The sequence below is a fragment of the Chrysemys picta genome, chromosome 8, assembly GCF_011386835.1.
Source record: "Chrysemys picta bellii isolate R12L10 chromosome 8, ASM1138683v2, whole genome shotgun sequence".
Classification (NCBI taxonomy): domain Eukaryota; kingdom Metazoa; phylum Chordata; order Testudines; family Emydidae; genus Chrysemys; species Chrysemys picta.
This window is the reverse complement of record NC_088798.1, coordinates 110,169,879-110,195,554: the sequence shown is the minus strand read 5'-3', so window position 1 is coordinate 110,195,554 and position 25,676 is coordinate 110,169,879. Positions and strand designations below refer to the sequence as shown.

Genomic DNA, 25,676 nt, shown 5'->3' with positions numbered 1-25,676 from the left:
CTGTGGCAGGGGAGACGTGGGTCTCTGCGGCAGGGGGCATTGCTTCTGCCCGTAAAGACGCCTGCAGCCCCCAGCCTGGTGTGGCTGTATCTTGCTACAGCGCTGTGGGGTCAGGGGAGATGTGCTCTGACCCTTGCGCATGTGGGTTTGTTGCGGATTGTGGGGGAGTCAGGGCCCTGCACCCCTCTTCCCGAGATTCACTGCGACTCTCAACCAGCCAGTAAAGCAGAAGGTTTATTTAAGGACAGGAACACAGTCTCAAGCAGAGCGTGTAGGTACGACCAGACCCCCTCAATTAGGTCCCTCTGGGAGGTTCAGGGAGATTAGACCCCAGCTTGGGGTTCCCTGCGTTGCACCACCCAGCCCCAACCGAAAACTAAACTCCCAGCCCCTCCCGCTGCTCCTCTCCTTTGTTCAGTCTCCCGGGCAGAAGGTGTTAATTCTCCCCACCCCCGTTCCTGGCTCAGGTTACAGCTCAGGTAGCTTCCTTCAAGGGAAGTCCCACATCCCCACTGCAACCCCCCTGCAACATTCCCAGGTCAAATCTGCCCTGCTCCCTGCTCCGTCACAGGGTTCTAAGCTGGAATTTCTTCTCTTTCCAAAGTTTGCAAGAGCAGCACCTGCCTGGCAGGTATCCTGGCAGCGCTTGCGCTGGGCTGGCCCCATTCCCTTGGCCTGGGCTGGGTGTGGGGGAAACGGGCCACCCACGGGAAGGCTCAGGGAGATGGTGCTGCTTGCAGCCTGATGGGTCTTGCTTGCTTTAGCTGGTGCTGGGTCCGGCTGGGGAGGGGATGGACCCTCTGCCGGCTGCTAGGAGTTGAACTGGGCTGGTGCTGGCAGCTCTCCAGGGTCCTGTCCCTTCAGAGCCGCTGGCCGCCCGGCTCGGTCCCTGTCTTCACAGCTGCACATGCCTGAGAACGGCAAGCTTGGGAACCGTTGCCATGGGAACAGGCAAAGGGAGTGCTTTCTCGCCAGGAAAAGGAGCATCTTCGGCTAAACTCCCAGGAATGGTCTCTGCTGCAGCCTGAAGAACCAAATCCCCCAGGCCTGCAGGACGGGCCCTGCCCCCTCGTGGCCACCTTCCCCGCCAGCTGTCTAGCCCCAATGGGTTCTCGGCGTGCCCACGGCAGCACAGCGGCTACGTGCCCCCTTGTGCCTGGCAGCCATGGCTGGGCACCCACTCTCTCTGGCTCCTTGGGCAAGGCCAAGTGGGTCCGCTCTGGGAGCAGGGCTGCCCCGGTATCAGCCCCCCGCAGGCCGCTGGGTTTGGGCAGCCGGGTGTTCATGGCTAGGCTGAGCAGCGGGCAGGAGCCTGGGCTATTGGACTGCAGGCCTGTACATGAGCTAGTCCCAGGGGGGTGGTGCTGGGGGAACCCAGGCTCCTACAGCTGCAGAATCCCAGGCCAGCCACCCCTGTAGAACCAGGAGCCTGCTGGCTTGGGGCACGTATCCGCGCTCGCAGGCTCTAAGCTGCAGCAGCAGAGGGAGGGCAGGGTTTTCCTCACCTCCAGGGGCCAGAGCCTGGGCTGAGATAACAGTGGGGGGGGGCTCTGGCCAGTTCAGCTAGAACAGTGAGCATGTGACTCCTCCAAGGCTGACCTGGGCCCCCAGAGTGGTTCTGCCGTCACATACCCCCTGCACCCCCCTTTCCCTTCCATAAGCCAGGGAGGCAATACGGCAAAGCAATTTTCAGGGATGAGTGACGCTCTCAGCTGTTGCTAGGATAACAGCTCCTCCCCCAACCAACTGTGTGGCTGGCAGCAGCTTTTTGACTCTTTCCACCCTCCACTTTCTGGGCTTATTTGGGGGAGTTGGATTCTGTGCTGCTGCTCTGCCTTGCGATAATGGACGTGTTCTTGGCCTGGGCCTGGAGGGGTCTGGCCAGCTGTAGCCCTGGTCTCTTCCTCACCAGCCCAGAGCGGCCTTGGAGTAGGTGAATAACCCTGCCTGGAACAGAGGCAGTGAGCATCTCCCACCTTGCATCACTGCTGGCCGGGCCATGCCGCAGCTCCAGGAAAGCTGCGCTCGCTGGCAGCCTTGCCGCTGGGCCAGGCTGGGCTCCAGCATGGGAGACCGCTCTGAGATTCCATCTCAGCAGCCAAATTCCCCATTCTAGTGAGGGAGAGCCAGGCGAGTGCGGTGGGAGGAGGGCCCTGCCCAGGGCAGCCTGCAGGCTGATGGAGCCCTGCTTGGGCTGGTGGGTTTGAGAGCGGTGTAGGGGCTGTTGCAGGGAGAGCTGTCTAGGCAGTCAGACTGAGCCTAGGAACAAAGGCAGCAGGAGCTGCTGCTGGCAATGGGCTCCGTGTCCCCCTGACGTGAGCCAGGCTCTCTTCGGGGGAAGGGGAAATCCAGCATGTGCCAATCCAATGTGCTGCTCTCCCACTGCCCAGCCCTGATTCCCAGTTCCAGGGGGCAAGGCCTGGTTCACAAAGGGGCTGAGTCAGAGGAAGGGATTTCCTGCCCCCTCCCCTGCAATAATGCATCTACCAATACCCATCCATGGGAGCTGCACCTCCCCTCTGGCCTGAAGAAGAGACAGCCAGGCACTCACCGTTGTCCCAAGCGCCTCCAGCCTCTTGACCTGCACGACCTGTCCCGTGCCCGTCCTCAGAAATATTCGAATGGTTCCTGTAAGTCACAGAACCAGCCCGAGAGTCCGCCTGGAGAGACACCGCAGTGACTGCTGGGGTCTGACCCCAGGCAGCTCCCCCTGGCCTGCGAGCAGAGAGGGCGGCCGCAAGTGAGACAAGCACCTGCAGTGCCACACGGCAGCAGACCAGGCCAGTGCAATCTGGAGCAGAAGGTCCTGGAGGGAACAGGATGGAGGGGACGGACAGTCACCCTGGGAGGATGGGGTCAGTTCTTGGCACTTCCTGAGCAACCATGGAACTTACACTACAGCTCCTGGGCTGACTTGGGGCCAGACGCCCTGGCCTGGCGGAGGGAGAGGGGCTTGGGAGCTTACTGACAGGCCAGCCGACATGAGGGGAGCAAGGGGCTGACGTTGGAAGGGAACAGCCAGGCAGCTGTAATGGCTTGGGGCAGGAGGGCTCTGCCACTGGGGTGTTTAAAAGCTCTGGCCTGAGTCCAAGGGAGTGGTGGAGCCTGGGGATGGGAGCCTTGGCCAGCTGACTGTGATTTAGGGGGGACTTGTGGGCCAGTCTCCATGTCTGACACCAGTGAGGCAGGGGCACTGGGGGCAGCTGGCAGAGAGGTGAGGCCTCCTGGAGAATACCCCTGCTGCAGGGCAGCCCTGCACCACAGCTGGTCCCCAGTGGGGCTGGACCGAGAGGGTCACACACAGGCAGCAAGGGCACAAGGTGGGGCTGCTCTAACCAGCCCCAGCACCGGGAGACCAAGCTGGCCCCACTCAGTCCCTGGGCCAGTGCTAGTGCCCCAGCACGCAGGCTTAGGCTGACAGGTGCTGGGCATGTGTCAGGCATTCCCAAGTCGCTTGGCCTGTTTGCATGTGCGTGCCAGCCCCTGTGCCTGTGTGGCCACAGGCTGGGCAGTGGGACCTCGCTGGCTCTTTGGGGAGAGCCCCCTTCCCACGTCTCTGCCCCCTGACTCCCCGAGCCCCCTCTACCACCATCCAGGCCGGGCCATCTCTGCCTCCTTGCCCTGGAGGGGGAGGGGGTGAGAGCATCTCTGCCCTTCTCTCTTGCCTGGGGTAACGCCTCTGGAATTTGAGTCCCACGTGGGCCAGTGTCTGTTTAAATGACCGTGAGCTGGCTCTGTGGCCTGTCCCTGCTCACTCCCGGGGCCCTGCCAGAGAAGAACGACACATTCAATTAAGTGGCAGCTTTGTGTGTTTCCCCCAGCGCTGTCACCATGACAGCAGCGCAGAGTGGCTGTCAGGTGCATTGTTCCTGCCATGGGCCCCACGGGCAGCGCGGCAGTCGGGATTGGCAGCTGGCAGTCTGCAGCGAGCACATGGGGGGGGGGGGGGCAGCAGGCTCTGCCCCATGCCCCCCACCAGCCCTGGCCAGCCTTGCCCAGGCAGCCAAGTAGCTGCTGAGAGAGGCATCTCACTAGTGGGGGGCAGCCCAGTGCTAGCTCCCGACACCCCCCCCCCCCCCCCCGGAGCCTCGCCTGACTTGGCATCACAGCTGTGCCACACACATGGGCAGTGCATCCTCATGGCACATTTCCCCCCCCCCCCGTGACTCCACTGCCCCCCTTTCTGTCCTCACTCCAGGCCAAGCCCTGGCCTGCCCCTCCTTGGAGCCTCTTGGGGGCCAGAGTTTCCTCATAATCCACTGGACAGGAACCTCTGTGCCCCAGAGCCCTGCTCTCAAGCTGCAGGGTGAGGGCTCTGATTGGACACAGCAGGTGGCAAATAATGGAGGGGCGGGGGGGGGCAGGACACCTGGGTTCTCTCCCCGGCTCTGGGAGGGGAGCCCAGACTCCTGGGTTCTCTCCCTGGCTCTGGGAGGGGAACAGTGTCTCCTGGTTTGTCGGGGGGGCGGGGAGCCCGGACTCCTGGGTTCTCTTCTCGGCTCTGGGAGGGGAGCGGTGTCCCCGGTTGTGGGGGCTGGGAGCCAGGACACCTGGATTCTCTCCCCGGCTCTGGGAGGGGAACAGTGTCTCCTGGTTTGGCGGGGGGGCGGGGAGCCCGGACTCCTGGGTTCTCTCCCCAGCAGCGCGGGTGAGGGTCCCTGGAGCCGGCAGGAAATGCCAGGGGGGGCTCCCGGGCCGATTCCCCGGGGGAGGGGGGGGCGCAGCCCCTGCCGGGTCCTCCCCCAGCAGCGGGGGGGAGGGGCGGCCGGGGGAGGGGCCAGCGGCGGGGCGGGAGCCGGGCGGGGCCGGGAGCTCGAGCGAGAGCCGGGCAGAGCCGGGGAGCGCTCGGCAGACAAAGGGAGCCGGGCCGGGGCCTCCCGCCATGGCGGGGCGCGGGGAAGGGGCCGCCCGGAGGGGCGCGGTCTGAGCGCGGGCCCGGGCTCGGCGCTGCACGTGCGCGGCCGCCCGGTGCGGGATCGGGGCCGCCGGACGCTGAGGCTCGGCGCATCCGCGGGTGAGTGGGGGGGACCTGAGCGCGCGCCCCCGTCTGTGCGCGCGTGCCCGGCTGCGGAGGCGGAGGCCGCCCCCGCGCGTGCCCGGCTGGGTGCGGGCGCGCGGGTCCCTGGGCTGCGCGGGGGCTGCACGTGCACGAGCCGGGGGCGAGCGGGGCTGGGAGACAGACCCCCCCCCCCCAGCCCGGCCACGTGCTCCGCTCCCGGGGGCTGGAGCCGGGCCCTGGGGTCCCGCGCCGGGGGGAGCCGCCAGCTGCGGCCGGGGCTCGCCCAGCAGGACCCGCGGCGGCTCCGCACCGCACCGCAGCCTGGAGCCGGCATCGGGCGGGCGCCCCCCCCCCCCCCGAGCCTTCAGGGAGCCCCCCCCCCCAATCCCTGGGGCACCCCCCCAGAGCCTCCAGGGAGCCAGCCCCCCCATGCTGAGCCCCGGGGGGGCCAGTCACCACCTCCAAATCCCGGGGCGCCAACCCCCCCCCCCCGAGTCCCAGGGCACCAGCCCCCCCCCCAAATCCCAAACCCCATCCATCCACAGAGCCTCCAGGATGCCAGCCCCTCCCCCCCAATCCTGGGGCACCACCAACTCCCAGAGCCTCCAGGGAGCCAGCTCTCCCCCCCCACGAGTTCCAGGGCACCAGCCCCTCCACCCTGCTGAGCTCCAGGGTGCCAGCCCTCCCCCCCCACGAGTTCCAGGGCACCAGCCCCTCCACCCTGCTGAGCTCCAGGGTGCCAGCCCTCCCCTGCAGCGCCCCCCAGGGCACCAGCGTCCCCTCCTCCCCTTCCCGCTTCCTTTGGCCTGGTAGGCGCCAGGGTCCGTTTCGGGCCATGCTGGACCCCTGCCCAGGAAGCCAGGCGCTCGTTAGCGGCTTATTTGCCTGCCCCGGCACTGCCCTTGCCCCAATGCTCCCCGTGTCCCGCTGTTTGCACGGGGTTTGGCTCGGGTTCAGTCCGAGCCCAGCCCTCCTTCAGCGTGGTCACGGCTCACTGGAGCGTGGGAAGTGGCTCTGGCTTCCCCCCCTTTGGTTGTGTTTTGTGACTTCCAGCCCAGCCCGGTTGGGAGACGTGCCCTCGGGGAAGGAGCCTGCTTGGGCTGCATGCAGGGTATGAGGTTTAGGCCCTGTCCTGGGTCAGGCTTTGCCCATTGCTAACCAGGGCCGGTTGCGTGTTGCTACCTGTGTGCTGAGCCCTCTGCCCCCCGGGGGATGGCTCCAGGCCAAGAGCTAAGGGGGAGTCCACTCTTGGACTGGCTTTAGGTGCAGTTAAAACCTCCCCCATGCTGCTGCCCTGGAGGTGTTGGCATAGCTGGGCAGGTACTGCTTCTTGGCCCTGTAGGGGGGCAGGATGAACACACCGCGGAGTGTAGGTTAGCTCCGTGCCCCTGCTTTCCAGCCAGCACCCAACAACCTGTTAGGCCAATACTGCTCCAAGTGGGGGCCTCCTTCTATGGCCACATCTGTGCCTGGTGCCAGAGATCTCCCCTGAGCTCAGAGCCTGGCTGGGGTCTGACACACTCAGGTGTGCGTTTCTGGCAGGGGATGTTCCCTCTGGAAATGCAAGGGAAAGATCCCCAGGCCCTGGGGGGGGGGGTCTCCCCTCTCAGCAGCTTTCCTTGCACCTCGAAGGGAATCTCTCTCTTGCCCGGTGGTGGACCTCAGATGCTGGATAGAAAGTACCTGGCCCAGTCTCGCAGTCACGCCCCTGGGATCAGGGCAGGTTCCGGCTTGGTGATGGCTGACTGTGTTAGAGGAGGGTCGGCCATCGCCCCGCCTTCTGTGCAAGGACCTGCAGCCATGTGGCTTGTGCTGTTTTTGACGTGCTCTCCCCAGGGCTGGCTGGTCTAGAATCTTACATAGGGTTGGGGGAGGTTCCTTCCTTCCAGGGCCAGCTCCAGGGTTTTGGCCGCCCCAAGCAGCCAAAAAAACAAAAACAAAAAACACCGCGATCGCGATCTGCAGCGGCAATTCGGCGGAAGGTCCTTCGCTCCGAGCGGGAGTGAGGGACCATCCGCCGAATTGCCGCCGAAAAGCTGGACCTGCCGCCCCTCTCCGGAGCGGCCGCCCCAAGCACCTGCTTGCCAAGCTGGTTCCTGGAGCCAGCCCTGCTTCCTTCAATGTTAGGGAGGCTGCAGTGCTTAGCCTGGGGAGTGGATCGCTCCATTCAGAGTCTTGCTGCCAGAGTGGACTGTTAGAACCAGCTGTGGTGAGCGGAGCTAGAGCAGAGAGGCCAGTCTTGTTGTGAAGCCCCCAAGCGTCCCTGGGTGCAGCCTGCAATGGTTAATCATTGACTGTATTTGAAACACAAACACCCTTAGTTCTACTCTGATTTTGATTCAGCTTCCAGACATTGGATCTTGTTCTGCCTTTGTCTCAGAGTAAAGTTCCCTCTCCCCTCAAATCTTTCTGCCATGTGGCGACTCTGACTGTGATCGAGTCACCTCTTAACTTTCCCTGGGAAACTAAACAATTGATCCTCCGGCTCTCGCTGTGCCAGACGGACTCGTGCTTCTGGCTCTTTGGAACCTTTCCAAGCGTTCTCAGCATCCGGTGGGAAGTGCGGCCCCCAGAACTGGACACGGCGTCTAGTAACAGTCTCACTATGGCAGTCTACAGAGGTGACACGGCCTCCCTCGTCCTGCTGATAGTTACCGCTTAGAGAATATTTCCATGGATTCGAGTCAGCAGGGTCTGAGGAAGTTCATCCTAGGGTACTAAGGAACTAGTTGTCCCCATCTCAGAACCATTAGCAATTAATTCGCTTGGAGAACTCAGAGGACTGGAGAAGGGCAGACAGGTAAAAAAAAGGAGAACAAAGAGGACCCAGGGAATTATAGACCATTCAGCCTAACTTCAGTACCTGAAAAGATACTGGAACAATTGATTAAACCATCAATTTGTGAGCATCTAGAGGATAACAGGTTATAAGGAACAGCCAGTTTGGATTTGTCGAGAACAAATCATGTCAAACCAACCTCACCTTTTTCTTTGACTGTCCTAGCGGATGGGGGGAAGCCGTAAATGTGATACCTTGATTTTAGCAAGGCTTGTGACACAGTCCCACATGAGATTCTCATGAGCAAGCTAGGGCAATGCGGGCTAGAAGGTGGGTGCACAACTGGCTGAACAGTCGTACTCACTGAGGAGTTATCGGTGGTTCACTGTCAAACTGGGAGGGCGGAGCTAGTGCATGCATCAGTCCCGAGTCTGGTGCTAGTCGCTATTTTTGTTCGTGACTTGGGTAATGAAGTGGAGAGGGTGCTTATAAAATCCACAGATGACACCAAGCTAGGAGGGGTTGCAAGCACTTAAGAGGACAGGATTAGAATTCAAAATAACCTCGACAAATTAAAGAATTGGTCTGAAATCAATAAGATTAAGTTAAATACAGACAAGTGCAAAGTACTACATTTAGGAAGGAAAAATCAAATGCCCAGCTACAAAAGGGGGAATAACTGGCCAGGTGATAGCTCTGCTGTAAAGGGTCTGGGGTTACAGTGGATCACAAATTGAACATGAGTGAACAATAGGATGCAGTTGCAAAAAAAAGGCTCTCATCCTCCTGGGGGTGTATTAACAGGCGTCCGGGGAGGTTGTGAAATCCCCGTCGTTGGAGGGTTTTATGAGCAGGTTGGACAAACACCTGCCAAGGAGGGTCCAGCTTTTCTTAGTCCTGCTTCAGTGCAGGGGCTGGGTGTGGTGACACGTCGAGGTGGTTACAGCCCTTCGTTTCTGTAATGCAGGGATTACTTGCTCATACAGCCAAGGATCACGTTCGCCCTCCTGGTGACAGCATTCCGCTGGGTGCGCACATTGGGCAGGCTTGTCAGGACCCCAAGTCCTGGTCTGCGTCACTGCTTTCCAAGGTGCTGTCCCCCAGCCTGGGAGCGCGACCTGTGCTCTGGGTTCCAGGCATGGGCCTAAGCCCACTTTACCGTGTGATGCGGATCTCTCTGCAGAACTGACCTGGCAGCAGTTACCACGCCAACAACTTTTGTCCTCTGCAAACTTAGAGCAATTGCTTTATCTTCAGCCAGATCACGGAGGATGATACTGACCAGCCTTTGGCCAAAACCAGACCCCTGCGGGACCGCTCTAGAAACAAGATGTATGTAAAGGGCAGGCCACCTCCTCACTGCCCCCTTATGGCCAGAGGTGGCTCTGCAGCACCCAGCCTCAGTTTCCCCTTCACAGGTTCCCAGGAATGCTCCATGGAGGCTTACATGCAATACCAACCCCCTTCCTTGGGGACTGATTCATTAACAAAAAGCAAACCCAAAGGCAAGTCTCTGCTTCACCAGCCTCCCCCGGGGCGCAACACCTTCTCCCGGAGCTCTGGCAGCTCCCAGCCTCTCCATTCGGCCCAATTTTCAGCCCTTCCAGGTTCTGCTCGGTCTGTCCCTGTGAGCTCAGGGGTTGCACAGGCCTCCTTGCTGGGCCTGTTTTTCAACTTCCTTCAACAGCTTCCCCAGCTGCGTCCTTCAGGTGCCTTTTCAGCAGCTCTCAGTCGTTCTTCCCCTTCCCTCCCTGGGCTGAGGGGTCCACAGACAGCACCCCTCCCCCGCTGCTGGCTCCTCTTCAGGGCCCAGGGGCTTCCCGTAAACCCAGTTGGGCACCAAGTAATCAGTCATGGGTGCGCCAGCCCCGCTTCCTCTTAAAGGGGCTAGTCGCCCTGTGACAGCCTCTGGGGACGAAAATACCCCCTTGGTAATTGCTTTTGGAATCTGTCAGCCAGTTTCTAGTCCATTTAATCTGTGCTTCGTTAAAAACTAGCACTATACAAACACAATCCATTAATCTAGTTGTAATGTAATCGAGGCCTGTGGGGCTACCGCTAAATGCCTTACAGAACTCTAACGTCACGGCACGTTCTCTTTACTAACTCTGGTTGTAATCTCAAAACAAGACCAAGTTTGTTTGACAAGACCTGTTTTCTGTGAACCCACATGGACTGGCATTAGTTATGTTGCTTTGCATTCTGGAACAGCTTTTCTAGGATTTCGCCCAGGATCAACGTGACTAATTGGCCTGTAGTTACCCGGCTCATCCCACTTACCCTTTGAGAATATTGGCACATTTTAGAATATTTTCCCCTTCTCTGAGACTTACCCGTTGTCCAAGAATTATGAGATATTACCGATTACTCAGCCGCTCCTCAGCCAATTCTTTTACAACTCTTGAGTGCAAATTATCTGTTCTTGTCCCTTTAGAAATGTTTCACTGCAGCAGCGGCTGCTGCTCTCTGGCCTGGTCAGGACCAGGCTGATAGGCCCTGTGGCATCATGGTGCATCCTGGGGTCCAAGGACACTGTCTAACCCAGCTCCTTCCAGTTCCCTCGCCGCCCCGGCTCCTTCGGTGAACCTTGAGAAGCAGAACGGGGGTGGAGCTCATCCCATCCCCAAGCAGACAGGCTCCAGGGCTGCCAGCGACAAGCCTCCCATTTCTAGAATCTTTCAGCTTGTTGCCATGACAACCCCAGCCCTTCCTGGGAGGCTGGCGAGCCCAGTGCCCCCCTTCCCTTCACAATCCCCTTGGACCGGGCTCTGCTGGCTTCTGCAGACGGCTCCGTAGCCCGGGCGGAGCTGGGCTCGGGGCCTTGGCCACCCTGGAGCACCAGCCTTGGGGTCTGAGGCAGGCCTGGGACGCTGGCTGTGGCGGGGGTGGAAACACGCACAGGAACGCAGCCCTTAAATGAGCAGGTGGGGAAGGGGGCCTGGGCTAACGGGTGGTGGTCGGTAGCGGGAGGGACCCAGCCAGAGGGAAGCCACATGGCTGTAGCCGGGAGCCGGCCTGGCCACCCTGAGCTGGGCGTGGGTGAGTCGCTATGGGAACCGCGGTGCGCCCGTCATGCTGAGGTCTGTCTGTCTGTCCGTCTGCAGGTGGCGCCATCGGCTGCTCGGCACAGCGATGGGAAGGAGCTGGGCTGGGTGCTCTTGGTTCGGACGGGGCTCCCCAGCCTGGCCTGCGGCTCTGCAGATCCCTGCGGCGGACGAGCCCCTCCGGAGTGCCTGCCCCCCGGTCGTCCCTGCCTGGTGCCTGGGGAGCAGGGCAGGCCCTGACCCTCGCCCCTGAGCAGCCCTGCCCCATGGACCTTGCCCCCCCAGGCTCTGCCTCCCATCCGTCCCCAGCGCTTGGAGCGGGCGCCATGGCAACGGCTGCAGGCAGCGCGGAGGCAGCCCTGAGCGAGTGACGAGCCGCCGGCGCTGGCACCTGGGCACAGGCGATGGGCAGCGGGCGTGTGGTGCTCTGGGCCCTGCCTGCCTGCAGCTGAGGGGAGCCCCCGGCCCCCAGCCCAGCCACCATGGTGATGTCCCAGGGCACCTACACCTTCCTCACCTGCTTCGCCGGCTTCTGGCTCATCTGGGGCCTCATCGTCCTGCTCTGCTGCTTCTGTAGCTACCTGCGGCGCCGCGTGAAGAGCCAGCAGGAGGAGCGGCTGCGGGAGCAGAACCTGCGCGCGCTGGAGATGGAGCCGCTGCACTACGAGGGCTACTCGGGCAGCCCCCCCGGCATGGCCATGGCCATCCCTCCCCGGCTGCGCATGGAGCCGCGCCACCCCCCCGGCCCGCCCCCCCGGCCCTGGAGCTACAGGCACGGTGAGGGCTGCTTGTGACCCACGGTGCCAATGCCCTAGGCCTGGCCCATCGCCGCCAGGGGCTTCCCAAGGCAGGGAGCGGCCGCTGCTCACGCAGGCTCAGAGCCTGAGGCAGGGCCAGGCCACTCAGCCGGCCACTCAGAGCCTCTCTGGCTACAGCAACCCCCGTGCTGCCCCACTGGCCAGGCCAGCAGAACCCTGGCTGCCTGGCCGTGCTCAGTCCCAGAGCAGAATGCCCTAGGGAGCCTGACCCCCGCCCCACTCAGCACCTGCTGCAGGGCACCTGTGGGGCTGGCTGGGGCCTTGCACCCCTCATGGAGGCTGTGGGCCAAAGGGGGGGAAGAGGCTGTGGTTCAGGCCCCATCTACACATGCAAGAAGGGGGAGAGCCTGGTGCGGCCCCTCACTCAGCGTGTGTCTGCTGCTTGCCTTGCAGAGTCGGATCTGTCCAAGCCCCCGTGCTACGAGGAGGCGCTGCTCATGGCTGAGCCGCCACCGCCCTACAGCGAGGTGCTCATGGACACGCGGGGGCTATACCGCAAGATCAACGCCCCCTTTCTGAGCCACGAGCGCCCCGAGAAACAGGAGCAGCCCCCCAGCTACAAGCCCCTCTTCCTGGACCGAGGTTACAGCACAGCCCTGCACCTGCCCAGCTCTGCCAGCCAGGGCCCGGCCTTCTACCTGGAGGCCGAGCGTGCCCAGCGCATGTTCCCCAGCTGGATGGACTCCGAGCTCAGCAGCAGGGACACGTATGAACCTGGGGCCTGGCACCTCCCTGTCTCCATGCCCTTGTTTGGCAGGACTACGGCGGTTTAGGGGCCTGCCGGGCAGAGTGCCACACTGGAGCCTGCATGGACTGGGGCTGCAGCAGGGCCTGCCTGATCCGAAGCTGCCCGTTCTCCTTGGGAGCCCGCCCTGGGCCCCACCTCAGGGCTAGTGCAAACCCTGCCTGGACAATGTGAAGCGCTGCCTGCTGCGGCCAGTGTGTGAGGGGCTGGTCCCCATCTCGCCCTTGGTGCTGACTGGGGCTCCGAGCAGGCCCTGCACTCGGCTCTTTCCTAGTTTGTTTGTTACAGTTTGAGAATAAAAGTTTGTGGCACCAGATTCATTCCAAGCAGGGCCAGGCTGCCTGGGTGTGGGGGAACTCGGGGCAGGCTCCACCCTGCCCTCCACAATGGGGCCTGGAGCATCCCTCTCGGCAGGTGAGCACAGCCCCACAGGGCTGGACCCACTCTCCCCCTGGGGTGCTCGTGGGCTGGCTCTGTCACAGCACAATGCCCAGAGCCCAGCTCCTGCAGCCAGGGCGCCTCCCCCATGCACTCGCTGCCCCTCCCCCAGAAAGCAGCCAGGTTCAGGCCAGGCCAGGGTGGAGGCGATTTATTTATTAACATACATTAGCACGTTGCCAATACACAATTTGTGCTTTCAAAAAAACCAGTTACTGTACTTGAGAAGGGGACCAAGCAAGGGGGGACAAAGCAGAGGGGGGGGGGCGCAGGGGGCTGACAGTCTGGGGGGTTGCCACATAGTCTCCTACTGAGACTGGCAGGGTCCTTTCAGCTGAGACAGCCGGGCACTAGCTCTCTCCTAGCCCCCACCCTAGGGGTGCATAACACCTTCCCCTGGGGGGGCGGGGCTCGGCTGCACAAGCACCTTGGGGCGCAGCTGAAGTGAGGGGGGGCTGCAGCCAGCCAGAGCCGCACCCACACAGGGTCATTTTATTGCCATATTTATTTTTGATTCGTGCAAAGTTCTCAGGGCTCTGGGCAGAGCCAGCGGGGGAGAGGCGAACGAGGCCCCTGCCCCATGCACAGAGCACCAGCTGCCCAGCCTCCCTCAGGGCACCAGGGTCGGGGGAGCTGAGGGGCACGCAGAAATATACAAGCTCAACGCAAAGAGGCAGGAGCGGCAGGGTGGGGGAGCAGGGAACTATAAGGGAAGGGGGGCGGGCGGACCCACATGGCTCCTAGTGAGACAACTTTTAAAAAAGAGAGAGAGAGAGAGAGAGAGAGAGAGAGGAAAGCTGTAAAAGTTGCCCTGCGGGGGCAGGGGTGCCTCGGGGCTGGCCCGTCCAGCCGGGCCCAGGGGCACACGCAGACGGAGAGGGATGGGGCTGGGCCCCTCGCTGTGGCCGTCTTGCACTGCTGGGATCTCACGGTGGCGGTCCCGGGGGGTCTGACGCGCACAGGGCCCAGCCTTAGACGCTGCCCCCAAAGCTCTCCTCGTCCTCAGGCACCGGGTCGGCATCCCAGCAGGTGATGTCGATCTCTGTGGGAGAGTCGGACGTGTTAGCGCCAGGCAGCCCAGTGCCCCCCTCGAGGGGGAGCAAAGCAGGGCTCTGGGCTGCCCCCCACATGCCCAGGGCTGCCTCACTCACCGGGGGGCTTGGCGTAGAACACAGCAGGAGGAGTTTTGGCAGACGTCTCCACCGGGCCGAACTCTTCGTCCTGCGACTGGCTGAAGTAGCCCTCGCTGGCCTGGAAAGGAGAACGGAGCCGCCATCAGCCACGGAGGAGCCCAGAGCGATCGAGCGGCCAGCAGGGACAGTGCTTCCAGCTGGCCCTTTACCACCTGGCCACGGCCCAGGGCTTGCGGCTCCAGGACACCCCTCCCGCTGCCACTGCTGCAGGCTCAGGCTGGGCTCTGTACCCAGGAGCCGGATCCCACCTGCCAAGGGGTCCGCAGGGCCAGGAGGGCAGAGCCAGGGCCGCAGTGGGTATGGGGCAGGCGCCCCAGGGAGCCTCTTGCCTGGCCAGGTTGGGGGAAAGGGCACCAGGTGCAGCAGCGCCCAGCTCACCTGTACTCCTTCCTTCTGGGCCATCTCTCCGTTGGTCAGCAGCTGGGGATCGGGGACCTGCTGCCCGCCGGCGGCCTCCTGCAGGGCATGCTGGTAGCTGAGCGTCATCTGGTGCGGCCCCTCCATGGCAATGAGGCTGGCCGGCTCCTCATCCTGCTCCGCGTCGCAGAAGGTGGCCGGTGGCTCGGGCAGCTCGTCGAAGTTCAGCAGGTTGTCGTCAGGGGGGGCGGGGGCTGCGGGGGTGGCTGGGGGCACATCCACCTCCACCAGGAGGGGCGCAGGGGGCCCCGACGGCGCAGGTGTGGCCAGCTCCCAGGCAGCGGGCGGGGTGGTGCTGTCGTTCTGCCACAGGTCGATAAGGCTCTCGGGGCTGGAGCCGGGGGGCTGCGCGGGGCCCGAGGACTCGCCCTCTGCGGGCAGCACGGCCACGGGGAACAGCAGCGGCTCTCTGGGCTCCAGGAACACAAGGTCCTCGGTGGGGCCCAGCCCACCCCCCTGCGCCGCTGTCCACTCAGGGCCCCCAGGCAGCTCGTCTGCCATCAGCGGTGCTGGCGCCTCGCTGCTGGGTCCGGGCGAGTCTGCACGGAGGGGGAGAGAGCGCATCAGAGTCCAGCCCCTGCTCCCGCCTGCCCTCCGGGGAGGGGCCCCCTGGGCTCCCCTGCACCCCACCTTTCCACGGGGCCTGCTGCGTCACTTCGTCCAGCGCCCTCTCGATCTGCTCCCCGACGGGTGTGGAGGCCGGGCTGGAGTCACAGGGGCTGCAGCCCACGGCCGAGGCCTTTCTGTGAGCATCCGACTGGCTGCCTGCGAACGAGCGAGACGGAAGCTGAAGGGGCCCCAGGCCGACCCCTCGCCAGCCAGTGCGTTGGCACGGGTGCAAATAAGCAGGCCCCTCGTTTGCAAATTAATATGCTTCACCTCGTTTGCACGGATAGCCCCTCCCATCGTCAGCCCATCCTGGAGTTTCCTTCTCCAGCCAAGAGTCCCTGGGGGCGGCTCCTCCCTCGGCCCACTGGGGCATGCAGCAGGGTGAAGGCCGGAGGCCTGCCAGCAGGACCCTCCATCCAGGCGGCTGGGGGCCCCAGGGCCAGCCCTTGGGGTTCACAGACACGAGCGGGGTTGCTCCCCCGCGCCCCAAGGCTCTCCTCACAGTCGGCCCGCCCCACCCAGCCAGCCAGGAATTCAGGCCCCAGGCCTACAGTCACACCCCTGCTAGAGCTAGACACCCCATGGGAGCTGGGCCCAGCGCCTAGCACGTGCCAGCCCAGGGAGCCCCCTCTCCTTCAGCCAGGCCACGGGGGCAGCACTGCAGCGGGAGCAGGCCCCCTGACGAGACGGGGACAATCCTGCGCCCACCTGACCCAGTCGCCACTTTGCCACTTTAGGGAGAAATTTCACATATTTATTCTACTGAAGCCAGCCCCTTGGCACACCCCAGCCCTCCAGCACGCCCCAGTCCCGCAGCATACCCCGCCCCCCCAGCACGCCCCAGCCCTCCAGCACGCCCTGGTCCCGCAGCATACCCCGCCCCCCAGCACGCCCCAGCCCTCCAGCACACCCTGGTCCCGCAGCATACCCCGCCCCCCAGCACGCCCCAGCCCTCCGGCACACCCTGGTCCCGCAGCATACCCCGCCCCCCCAGCCCTCCAGCACGCCCTGGTCCCACAGCATACCCCTGCCCTCCAGCATGCCCCAGCCAGCCCCGGTCCCCCTGGCACGCCCCCCAGTATGCCCCGGTCCCCCAGCACACCCTGGTCCCCCAGCACACCCCAGCCCCCCGGCCAGCCCCCCAGCACACTCCGGTCCCCCAGCACACCCCGGTCTCCTTGTCCCCCCCAGCACCTCTGACACCCCCCCCCCCCGGCACGCCCCAGCTGGTGTCTGTGAAAAAGGAGGTTCCTGGCTCTCCCGTTTGGTCCCATCTCCTCCCATCTCCCTGGCCAAACCTCTAGTGCCCTGCAGCTGCCACCTCCCTCTGCAGAGACCACGTGCAGGGGGGCTGTGGGGGGGGGCAGGATGGGGCCTCCCCAATGCGTTCTCCCCCCAGCAGGGCGGGGCCTGGGCACTCGCCCGGGCACTGCTACCTACATGGGAAGAAGGAGGAGAGGTTTGGTGTGCGGTGGCAGGTGACATAGGGGAAGGGGGTCCGCGGGGGGGAGGAAGAGGAGGAGGAGGAGGAAGGCGGCCCACTGTCAGGTGTCTTTATGAAAGGACAGTGCAGACGACCTGCTGAGAGAAAGACAGACAGACGCACGGAGACAGAGAAAGCAAAGAGAACGGTCAGTCTCCCAGCTCTAGCGCCCAGCCCCCCTCCAGTGCCACCGTGAACAGGGAGGAGCAGTGTGGGTGGGGGCCACACCCCGGGGGGCTCAGCTCAAGGGCATTGAGGGGATGGGGGAAGCAGGGAAAGAGGGAGGGAGGGACGGACGCTGCACTTCTCTCTTGACCCCATCAGCCCCGGCTCCCTGTGGTCAGTAGCACAACCCTACATGGCAGGAACGGGACAGGACGCTGTGCCCAGCCACCAGCACACAGGGCACCAGCCCCATGTCCCCGGGAGCTCCAGGCAGAAAGGGGCAGTGACCAGCCCGGCCTGGCAGATCCGGATAGACACGTCCCCTTGTCCTGCCCTGAGGAAACCCCCAGGAGCGGGCGCATCTCCAGCCCTGGAGCCCAGCAGCAGGTCAGAAAGACCCCCCCAGGAGTCACAGCCCAAGCCCAGCCCAGCCCTGGGCAACCTGGACTCCCCACACCCTTCCCCATCTGCTCAGACCTTGCCCAGGGCAGCTCTGCCCACCCCCAATTCCCCACTTAGCGTGGGTGGCCAACGTTCTACGGTCTGAAAACCGGAACCCCGGCCCCACCTCTTCCCCAGGCCCCGCCTCTTCCCCAGGCCCACTACTGCTCTGCCTCTTCTCTGCCTCTCCCCTAGAGATCCCACCCCCCCTTGCTGCTCTCCCCCCTCAACTCCAGCGTGAGCAGCCCCAACGGACTTGCAAAGCCCAGCGCCAGCAGGCCGCCAGGGAGTGCAGGTCTCAAGAGCGCTGCGGCCGCACCAGAGCACCCCGGCAACCCCGCTGGGGAACTAGGCATGGCCCTCCTGCCTGGCAGCCCCCTTCCCTCCCCATCCCGGAGCTGCCTGAGAGCGTGGCCAGGAGCAGCACCAGCTGGCAGGGCAGCTTGCGACACTTCCCTCCCATGCCCCTGGGAGCCCCTCACCCCGCTCACTGTGGGCCCCCCACTCTGTCCTCCGCCGCAGCCCTGCAAACCGTGCTCCTCAAAGGGGCTGCTATGGCCCGAGCCGGTGCATGGGTCCGGGCTGGGCGACAGGCTGCCACTTCCCCCCACCCACAGTAACCAGACTCCTAATGTCCAGTCAGGACATCCAACCGGACACCTGGGAACCTTACTCCTAGCCCAGCACCCACACTGCATCATCACCCTTGGGGGGAGGGGGGGCGGCTGGCAGGGACTGGCCCAACACCCACAGCCAGGCCCCACCCCCCCACGCCCACAGCCAGGCCTCACCCCCCAACGCCCCTCCCTGCCCCCCCACGCCCACAGCAGGGCCCCACCCCCGAACACACCCCCCACGCCCACAGCCAGGCCTCACCCCCAACGCCTCCCCTGACTCCCCCAACGCCCACAGCCAGGCCCCCCCAATGCGCCCCCCCACTTCCCCCAATGCCCACAGCCAGCCCCCCCAATGCCCACAGCCAGGCCCCACCCCCAACGCCTCCCCTGCCCCCCCAACGCACACAGCAGGGCCCCACCCCCCAACACACCCCCCACGGCCACAGCCAGGCCTCACCCCCCAATGCCCCCCCTGCCTCCCCCAACGCCCACAGCAGGGCCCCACCCCCCAACACGCCCCCTACCCCCGCACGCCCACAGCAGGGCCCCACCCCCCAACACGCCCCCCACAGCCAGGCCTACCCCCCAACGCCCCCCCTGCCTCCCCCACGCCCACAGCAGGGCCCCACCCCCCAACACACTCCCCACGCCCACAGCCAGGCCCCACCCCCCAACACCCCCCCAATGTGCCCCCCCAACGCCCACAGCCAGCCCCCCCAATGTGCCCCTCCTGCCCCCCAACGCCTACAGCCAGGCCCCACCCCCAATGCCTCCCCTGCCTCCCCCACGCCCACAGCCAGGCCCCACCCCCTGACGCGCCCCCCTGACTCCCCCAACGCCCACAGCCAGGCCCCCCGCAACGGCCCCCTGCCTCCCCCAATGCCCACAGCCAGCCCCCTCAATGCGCCCCCCCACTTCCCCCAATGCCCACAGCCAGCCCTCCCAATGCGCCCCCCAATGCCCACAGCCAGGCCCCACCCCCAACGCACAAAGCCAGGCTGCACCCACAACACCTGCCTGCTGCCCTTCCCGGCCCCCCCACGACTGCCCGCGCCTGCCCCCCGGCCCCTCACCTGTCCTCTGGCTGAAGGGGGACGTGGCGTCAGAGCTGCCCGAGGCCACTCGCTCCTGCTGCTTGAAGAACTCGCGGGGGTTGTCGGGGCGCCGCGCAATGATGGCGGCAGCTTCCTGCCGAGGCAGAGACGGAGCCGTGAGTGTCCTGCTGTCCCCCAGCCCGCCCCTGTCCGCCTGCCCCCCGCGAACCCGCCCCCACCACCCCAACCAGCCCCGCAACCTGCCCCTGTCCGCCTGCCCCCCGCGAACCCGCCCCCAGCGCCCCAACCAGCCCCGCAACCTGCCCCTGTCCGCCTGCCCCCCGCGAACCCGCCCCCACCACCCCAACCAGCCCCGCAACCTGCCCCTGTCCGCCTGCCCCCCGCGAACCCGCCCCCAGCGCCCCAACCAGCCCCGCAACCTGCCCCTGTCCGCCTGCCCCCCGCGAACCCGCCCCCACCACCCCAACCAGCCCCGCAACCTGCCCCTGTCCGCCTGCCCCCCGCGAACCCGCCCCCAGCGCCCCAACCAGCCCCGCAACCTGCCCCTGTCCGCCTGCCCCCCGCGAACCCGCCCCCACCAACCAGCCCCGTCTGACCTGGAGCCTGCCCCCCGCGAACCCGCCCCCACCACCCCAACCAGCCCCGCAACCTGCCCCTGTCCGCCTGCCCCCACCACCCCAACCAGCCCCGCAACCTGCCCCTGTCCGCCTGCCCCCCGCGAGCCTGCCCCCAGCGCCCCAGCCCGCCCCTGTCCGCCTGCCCCCTGCGAACCCGCCCCCACCACCCCAACCAGCCCCGCAACCTGCCCCTGTCCGCCTGCCCTCCGCGAACCCGCCCCCACCACCCCAACCAGCCCCGCAACCTGCCCCTGTCCGCCTGCCCCCCGCGAACCCGCCCCCACCACCCCAACCAGCCCCGCAACCTGCCCCTGTCCGCCTGCCCCCCGCGAACCCGCCCCCAGCGCCCCAACCAGCCCCGCAACCTGCCCCTGTCCGCCTGCCCCCCGCGAACCCGCCCCCACCAACCAGCCCCGTCTGACCTGGAGCCTGCCCCCCGCGAACCCGCCCCCACCACCCCAACCAGCCCCGCAACCTGCCCCTGTCCGCCTGCCCCCCGCGAGCCTGCCCCCAGCGCCCCAGCCCGCCCCTGTCCGCCTGCCCCCTGCGAACCCGCCCCCACCACCCCAACCAGCCCCGCAACCTGCCCCTGTCCGCCTGCCCCCCGCGAACCCGCCCCCACCACCCCAACCAGCCCCGCAACCTGCCCCTGTCCGCCTGCCCTCCGCGAACCCGCCCCCACCACCCCAACCAGCCCCGCAACCTGCCCCTGTCCGCCTGCCCCCCGCGAACCCGCCCCCACCACCCCAACCAGCCCCGCAACCTGCCCCTGTCCGCCTGCCCCCCGCGAGCCTGCCCCCAGCGCCCCAGCCCGCCCCTGTCCGCCTGCCCCCCGCGAGCCTGCCCCCAGCGCCCCAGCCCGCCCCTGTCCGCCTGCCCCCCGCGAACCCGCCCCCACCACCCCAACCAGCCCCGCAACCTGCCCCTGTCCGCCTGCCCCCCGCGAACCCGCCCCCACCACCCCAACCAGCCCCGCAACCTGCCCCTGTCCGCCTGCCCCCCGCGAACCCGCCCCCACCACCCCAACCAGCCCCGCAACCTGCCCCTGTCCGCCTGCCCCCCGCAAGCCCGCCCCCCCCAACCAGCCCTGTCTGACCTGGAGCCTGCCCCCAGCCCCCCACGAACCCACCCCCCAACCCGCCCCTGTCCGCCTGCCCCCCGAGAGCCTGCCCCCAGCCCCCCAGCCCGCCCCTGTCCGCCTGCCCCCTGCGAACCCGCCCCAACCAGCCCCTGTCCGCCTGCCCCCCGCGAGCCCGCCCCCCCCAACCAGCCCCGTCTGACCTGGAGCCTGCCCCCAGCCCCCCACGAACCCGCCCCCCAACCCGCCCTTGTCTGCCTGCCCCCAGCCCCCCACAAATCCGCCCCCCAACCTGCCCGTCCGCCTGCCCCCTGCGAGCCTGCCCCCAGCCCCCCCAGGAATCCGCCCCCCAACCCGCCCGTCTGCCTGCCCCCGCGAGCCTGCCCCCACCCTGCCCGTCCGCCTGCCCCCCACGAACCCGCCTCCCAACCCGCCCCATCTGCCTGCCCCCCGTGAACCCGCTTCCCAACCCGCCCCTGTCCACCTGCCCCCCGCAAGCCTGTCCCCAGCCTCCAACCCGCCCTGGAGCCTGCCCCCAGCCCCTAACCCACCCCCCAACCCACCCTTGTCTGCCTGCCCCCCATGAGCCTGCCCCGTCCGGCCTGGAGCCTGCCCCCAGCCCCTAACCCGCTCCCGTCTGGCCTGGAGCCTGCCCTTGCCCCCTGCCGCAGCCCTGTGCTGCTTGGAGCCTACCTGCAATGAGCCCACTCCCCACGAGCCCACCCTCAGCCACCAACCAGCCCGCCCCACCACCCCAACCCACCCTTGCCCTGCCAGGAGCCCGTCCCCACAAGCCCACCCCCAGACACCGCCTGAGCCTGCCAACATGCCCTGCCCCCAAAACTCCAACCCACCCGAGCTTGCCCCCCCGACTCCACCCCACCACCCCAATCCCGCATGGCCTTGCCAACCATGCCCCCCCCCGCAGCCCGAGCCCCACCATCTACACCCCATTGCACTGTGCCCTGCTCTGCTCACCACACTGTCTGTGGCCAGCCCCCCTGGCCGCACCCTGCCCTGCCATCCGCCCTCCACCCCTCCCCACCATGGCCTGCTTCAGACCAAATCCCACCCTGCCATGGCCTGGCCTCCGAACACATCCCTAAACCCACAACTGCCCTTCCATGGGCTGACTCTGCCCGGCCCCTCCAGAGGGGGGAGGGAGAGCAGCTCCGGGCCAAACACTCACCTCCACTTCTGACTCCGACTTCTTGAGCTCCTGCCCATTCTCCTCCTCGTGCTGCTGCTCGCCCTGGGGAGAGAGGCAGCGTCAGCCCCGACTGCAGCCCCCCAGCCCCGGGCAGAGCCACCCCAGGGACCCCTCCCAGAAGCACTGTGGGATCCAAGGCCCCCCTGCGGTGGTGGCAGAGAGGCAGGGGGGCTCCGGAGGGCAGGGGGGCTGGCCACAGATGGTCTGCAATGAAAGAGGGGCCGGGGCGACGAACCGCCAGCCACAAACTAAGCACTGGCCCCTGCCTCAGGCGGTGGCGCTGGGGTGGCGCTGGTAGGTGCGCCCTGGGGGGCTGGAGAGCCGCTGGCGTTCAACGCCGGGGGAGGACCCCAGGACGTCACTTACGAAGATGGACTGTTCCTGCAGACGCTGCCTGGCCTCTTCCGCCTCCAGAGTCTGCTGCTTCCGCCTGCCACGACAGCCAGCGAGGGGGCCTGAGCAGCTGCTGGGGGCAGCCCCCAGACCCCCCAACAATGCACCAGCAAGCACACGGGGCCCTGCCCCACGCAGCCCCCAGACCCCCCCAACAATGCACCAGCAAGCACACGGGGCCCTGCCCCACGCAGCCCCCAGACCCCCCCAACAATGCACCAGCAAGCACACGGGGCCCTGCCCCACGCAGCCCCCAGACCCCCCCCAACAATGCACCAGCAAGCACACGGCGCCCTGCCCCACGCAGCGCCCAGACCCCCCCAACAATGCACCAGCAAGCACACGGGGCCCTGCCCCACGCAGCCCCCAGACCCCCCCAACAATGCACCAGCAAGCACACGGGGCCCTGCCCCACGCAGCCCCCAGACCCCCCCAACAATGCACCAGCAAGCACACGGGGCCCTGCCCCACGCAGCGCCCAGACCCCCCCAACAATGCACCAGCAAGCACACGGCGCCCTGCCCCACGCAGCGCCCAGACCCCCCCAACAATGCACCAGCAAGCACACGGGGCCCTGCCCCACGCAGCCCCCAGACCCCCCCAACAATGCACCAGCAAGCACACGGGGCCCTGCCCCACGCAGCGCCCAGACCCCCCCAACAATGCACCAGCAAGCACACGGGGCCCTGCCCCACGCAGCCCCCAGATCCCCCCAACAATGCACCAGCAAGCACACGGGGCCCTGCCCCACGCAGCCCCCAGACCCCCCCAACAATGCACCAGCAAGCACACGGCGCCCTGCCCCACGCAGCGCCCAGACCCGCCCAACAATGCACCAGCAAGCACACGGGGCCCTGCCCCACGCAGCGCCCAGACCCCCCCAACAATGCACCAGCAAGCACACGGGGCCCTGCCCCACGCAGCGCCCAGACCCCCCCAACAATGCACCAGCAAGCACACGGGGCCCTGCCCCACGCAGCCCCCAGATCCCCCCAACAATGCACCAGCAAGCACACGGGGCCCTGCCCCACGCAGCCCCCAGACCCCCCCCAACAATGCACCAGCAAGCACACGGCGCCCTGCCCCACGCAGCCCCCAGACCCCCCCAACAATGCACCAGCAAGCACACGGGGCCCTGCCCCACGCAGCGCCCAAACCCCCCCAACAATGCACCAGCAAGCACACGGGGCCCTGCCCCACGCAGCGCCCAGACCCCCCCCAAAAATGCACCAGCAAGCACACGGGGCCCTGCCCCACGCAGCGCCCAGACCCCCCCAACAATGCACCAGCAAGCACACGGCGCCCTGCCCCACGCAGCCCCCAGATCCCCCCAACAATGCACCAGCAAGCACACGGGGCCCTGCCCCACGCAGCGCCCAGACCCCCCCAACAATGCACCAGCAAGCACACGGGGCCCTGCCCCACGGAGCCCCCAGATCCCCCCAACAATGCACCAGCAAGCACACGGGGCCCTGCCCCACGCAGCCCCCAGATCCCCCCAACAATGCACCAGCAAGCACACGGGGCCCTGCCCCACGCAGCCCCCAGACCCCCCCAACAATGCACCAGCAAGCACACGGCGCCCTGCCCCACGCAGCGCCCAGACCCACCTCTCCACACCATGCCCCCATGCTCCACCCATGCCGCACCCTGCCCCCCACACCCTCCAAGCTCCATCCATGTCATGCCACGCCTGCCCCCCACACCACCCCCACGCTCCATCCGTGCCACGCCACCCCCCGACGCCATGCCCTGCCTCCCACACCCTCCATCCACACTGCACCCTGCCCCCCACGCTGCGCCCTGCCCCCCATGCTCCATCCACACCTCGCCCACCCCCCATACACCCTCCACGCCGCACCGCCATGCACGCAGGGTAGTGCGGGGTGCCCACAAACAGCCTTTGGCATTTTGCCCCCTATTCTTCATAGTCATATGACGACACGAGTATGGCATAATTCTGATGTATTTTGTGCAGAAGGCACGTGAGGTGTCATTGGAAAGGGTACGAGTCGGGCTCTACCAAATTCACGCTCCATTTTGGTACATTTCATGGTCACAGGATTTAAACAGTAAATTTCATGATTTCAGCTATTTAACTCTGAAATGTCACTGTGTTGTAATTGTAGGGGTCCTGACCCAAAAAGGAGTGGGGGGGGGGGAGAAGAGAGGAAGGAGAGTCACAAGGTTATTGTGGGGGGAGGGTGGCCACACTGCTACCCTTACTTCTGCACCACTGCAGGCAGCAGCACTGCCTTCAGAGCTGGGCAGCTGGAGAGCGGCGGCTGCTGGCCAGGAGCCCAGCTCTGAAAGCAGAGCCCCGCCAGCAGCAGCACAGCAGTAAGGGTGACAGGATTTGGTCTTGCCACCCTTACTTCTGTGCTGATGCTGGCAGGGCACCGCCTTCAGAGCTGGGCACCCAGCCAACAGCCACCACTCTCCAGCCACCCAGCTCTGAAGGCAGCGCAGATGTAAGGGTGGCAATACCCCTAAAATAACCTTGTGACCCCCCTGCAACTCCCTTTTGAGTCAGGGCTCCCAATTTGAAATCAGGATAGGATAGGGTAAAAGCGCACAAAAGACCAGATTTCACAGTCCATGACGTGTTTTTCATGGCCGTGAATTTGGTAGGGCTCTAGTTATGATTTACTGAATATGATTATCCTACTTGTATGCATGTATCTTTTTGGTATCTGAAGTTAGGAATATTGTCTATGCATCTATTACAAATGGGTTTACACCTGGGGAATGTCCGCTAGACAGAATGCAATCAGTCTAGATGTCAAGCTGGGAAGGGCCATTAAGGAGAACAATAGGTCTTAGAAGATGCTAATCTCCCATCGGGAGCCTGCCTGAGAAGCCTTCCTGGGGATGCTGCAAACAGCCTTAGTCATGGCTGCAGTGGCCCTACAGAGACATGTGACCAAGTCACCTGGTACTGGACTCCACAATAGTTTTCTTTGACAGGGTAACAAGCCTTGTGAATGGGGGGAAGGGGTAGACGTGGTATATCTTGACTTTAGTAGGGCTTTTGATACTGTCTCACATGACCTTCTCATAAACAAACTAGGGAAATACAACCTAGATGGAGCTACTATAAGGTGGGTGCAAAACTGGTTGGAAAACCATTCCCAGAGAGTAGTTATCCGTGGCTCACGGTCATGCTGGAAGGGATAACGAGTGGGATCCTGCAGGGATCAGTTCTGGGTCTGGTTCTGTTCAATATCTTCATCAGTGAGTTAGGTAATGGCATAGAGAGAACACTTATGAAGTTTGCGGATGATACCAAGCTGGGAGGGGCTGCAAGTGCTTTAGAGGACAGGATTTAATTCAAAATGATCTGGACAAACTGGAGAAATGGTCTGAAGTAAATAGGATGAAATTCAATAAGGACAAATGCAAAGTCCTCCACTTAGGAAGGAACAATCAGTTGCACACATACACAATGGGCAATGACTGTCTAGGAAGGAGTACTGCGGAAAGGGATCTGGGGTCATAGTGGATCACAAGCTAAATATGAGACAACAGTGTAACACTGTTGCAAAAAAGTTAACATCATTCTGGGGTGTATTAGC

At 65.0% G+C, this 25,676-nt stretch overlaps 2 protein-coding genes across 6 annotated transcripts in view; one reads left to right on the top strand and one right to left on the bottom strand.

Annotated features, from left to right (window-relative positions):
• The first annotated feature begins 4,786 nt into the window (after positions 1 to 4,786).
• On the top strand, positions 4,787 to 12,701 carry PRR7 (proline rich 7, synaptic). The gene is made up of 3 exons (XM_065555217.1): positions 4,787 to 5,014; positions 10,883 to 11,599; positions 12,034 to 12,701. The coding sequence occupies exons 2-3, from the start codon at positions 11,305 to 11,307 to the stop codon at positions 12,411 to 12,413; spliced, it is 675 nt and encodes a 224-aa protein (XP_065411289.1). The 5' UTR covers positions 4,787 to 5,014; positions 10,883 to 11,304; the 3' UTR covers positions 12,414 to 12,701.
• Positions 12,702 to 12,959: 258 nt separating this feature from the next.
• DBN1 (drebrin 1) overlaps positions 12,960 to 25,676 on the bottom strand; it is a 36,902-nt gene continuing 24,185 nt past the window's right edge. For 2 of the 5 annotated variants that reach the window (XM_065555212.1, XM_065555215.1), the window contains exons 8-15: positions 22,075 to 22,138; positions 21,688 to 21,750; positions 18,822 to 18,936; positions 16,483 to 16,623; positions 15,064 to 15,198; positions 14,395 to 14,972; positions 13,975 to 14,074; positions 12,960 to 13,865 (exon numbers count right to left, since the gene is read on the bottom strand). In XM_065555212.1, the coding sequence (XP_065411284.1) occupies positions 13,795 to 13,865; positions 13,975 to 14,074; positions 14,395 to 14,972; positions 15,064 to 15,198; positions 16,483 to 16,623; positions 18,822 to 18,936; positions 21,688 to 21,750; positions 22,075 to 22,138 (1,267 nt within the window). In that variant the 3' untranslated portion in view covers positions 12,960 to 13,794. The remainder of the gene's footprint in view (positions 13,866 to 13,974; positions 14,075 to 14,394; positions 14,973 to 15,063; positions 15,199 to 16,482; positions 16,624 to 18,821; positions 18,937 to 21,687; positions 21,751 to 22,074; positions 22,139 to 25,676) is intronic. The other 3 variants (XM_065555213.1, XM_065555214.1, XM_065555216.1) reach the window with 3 other exon arrangements.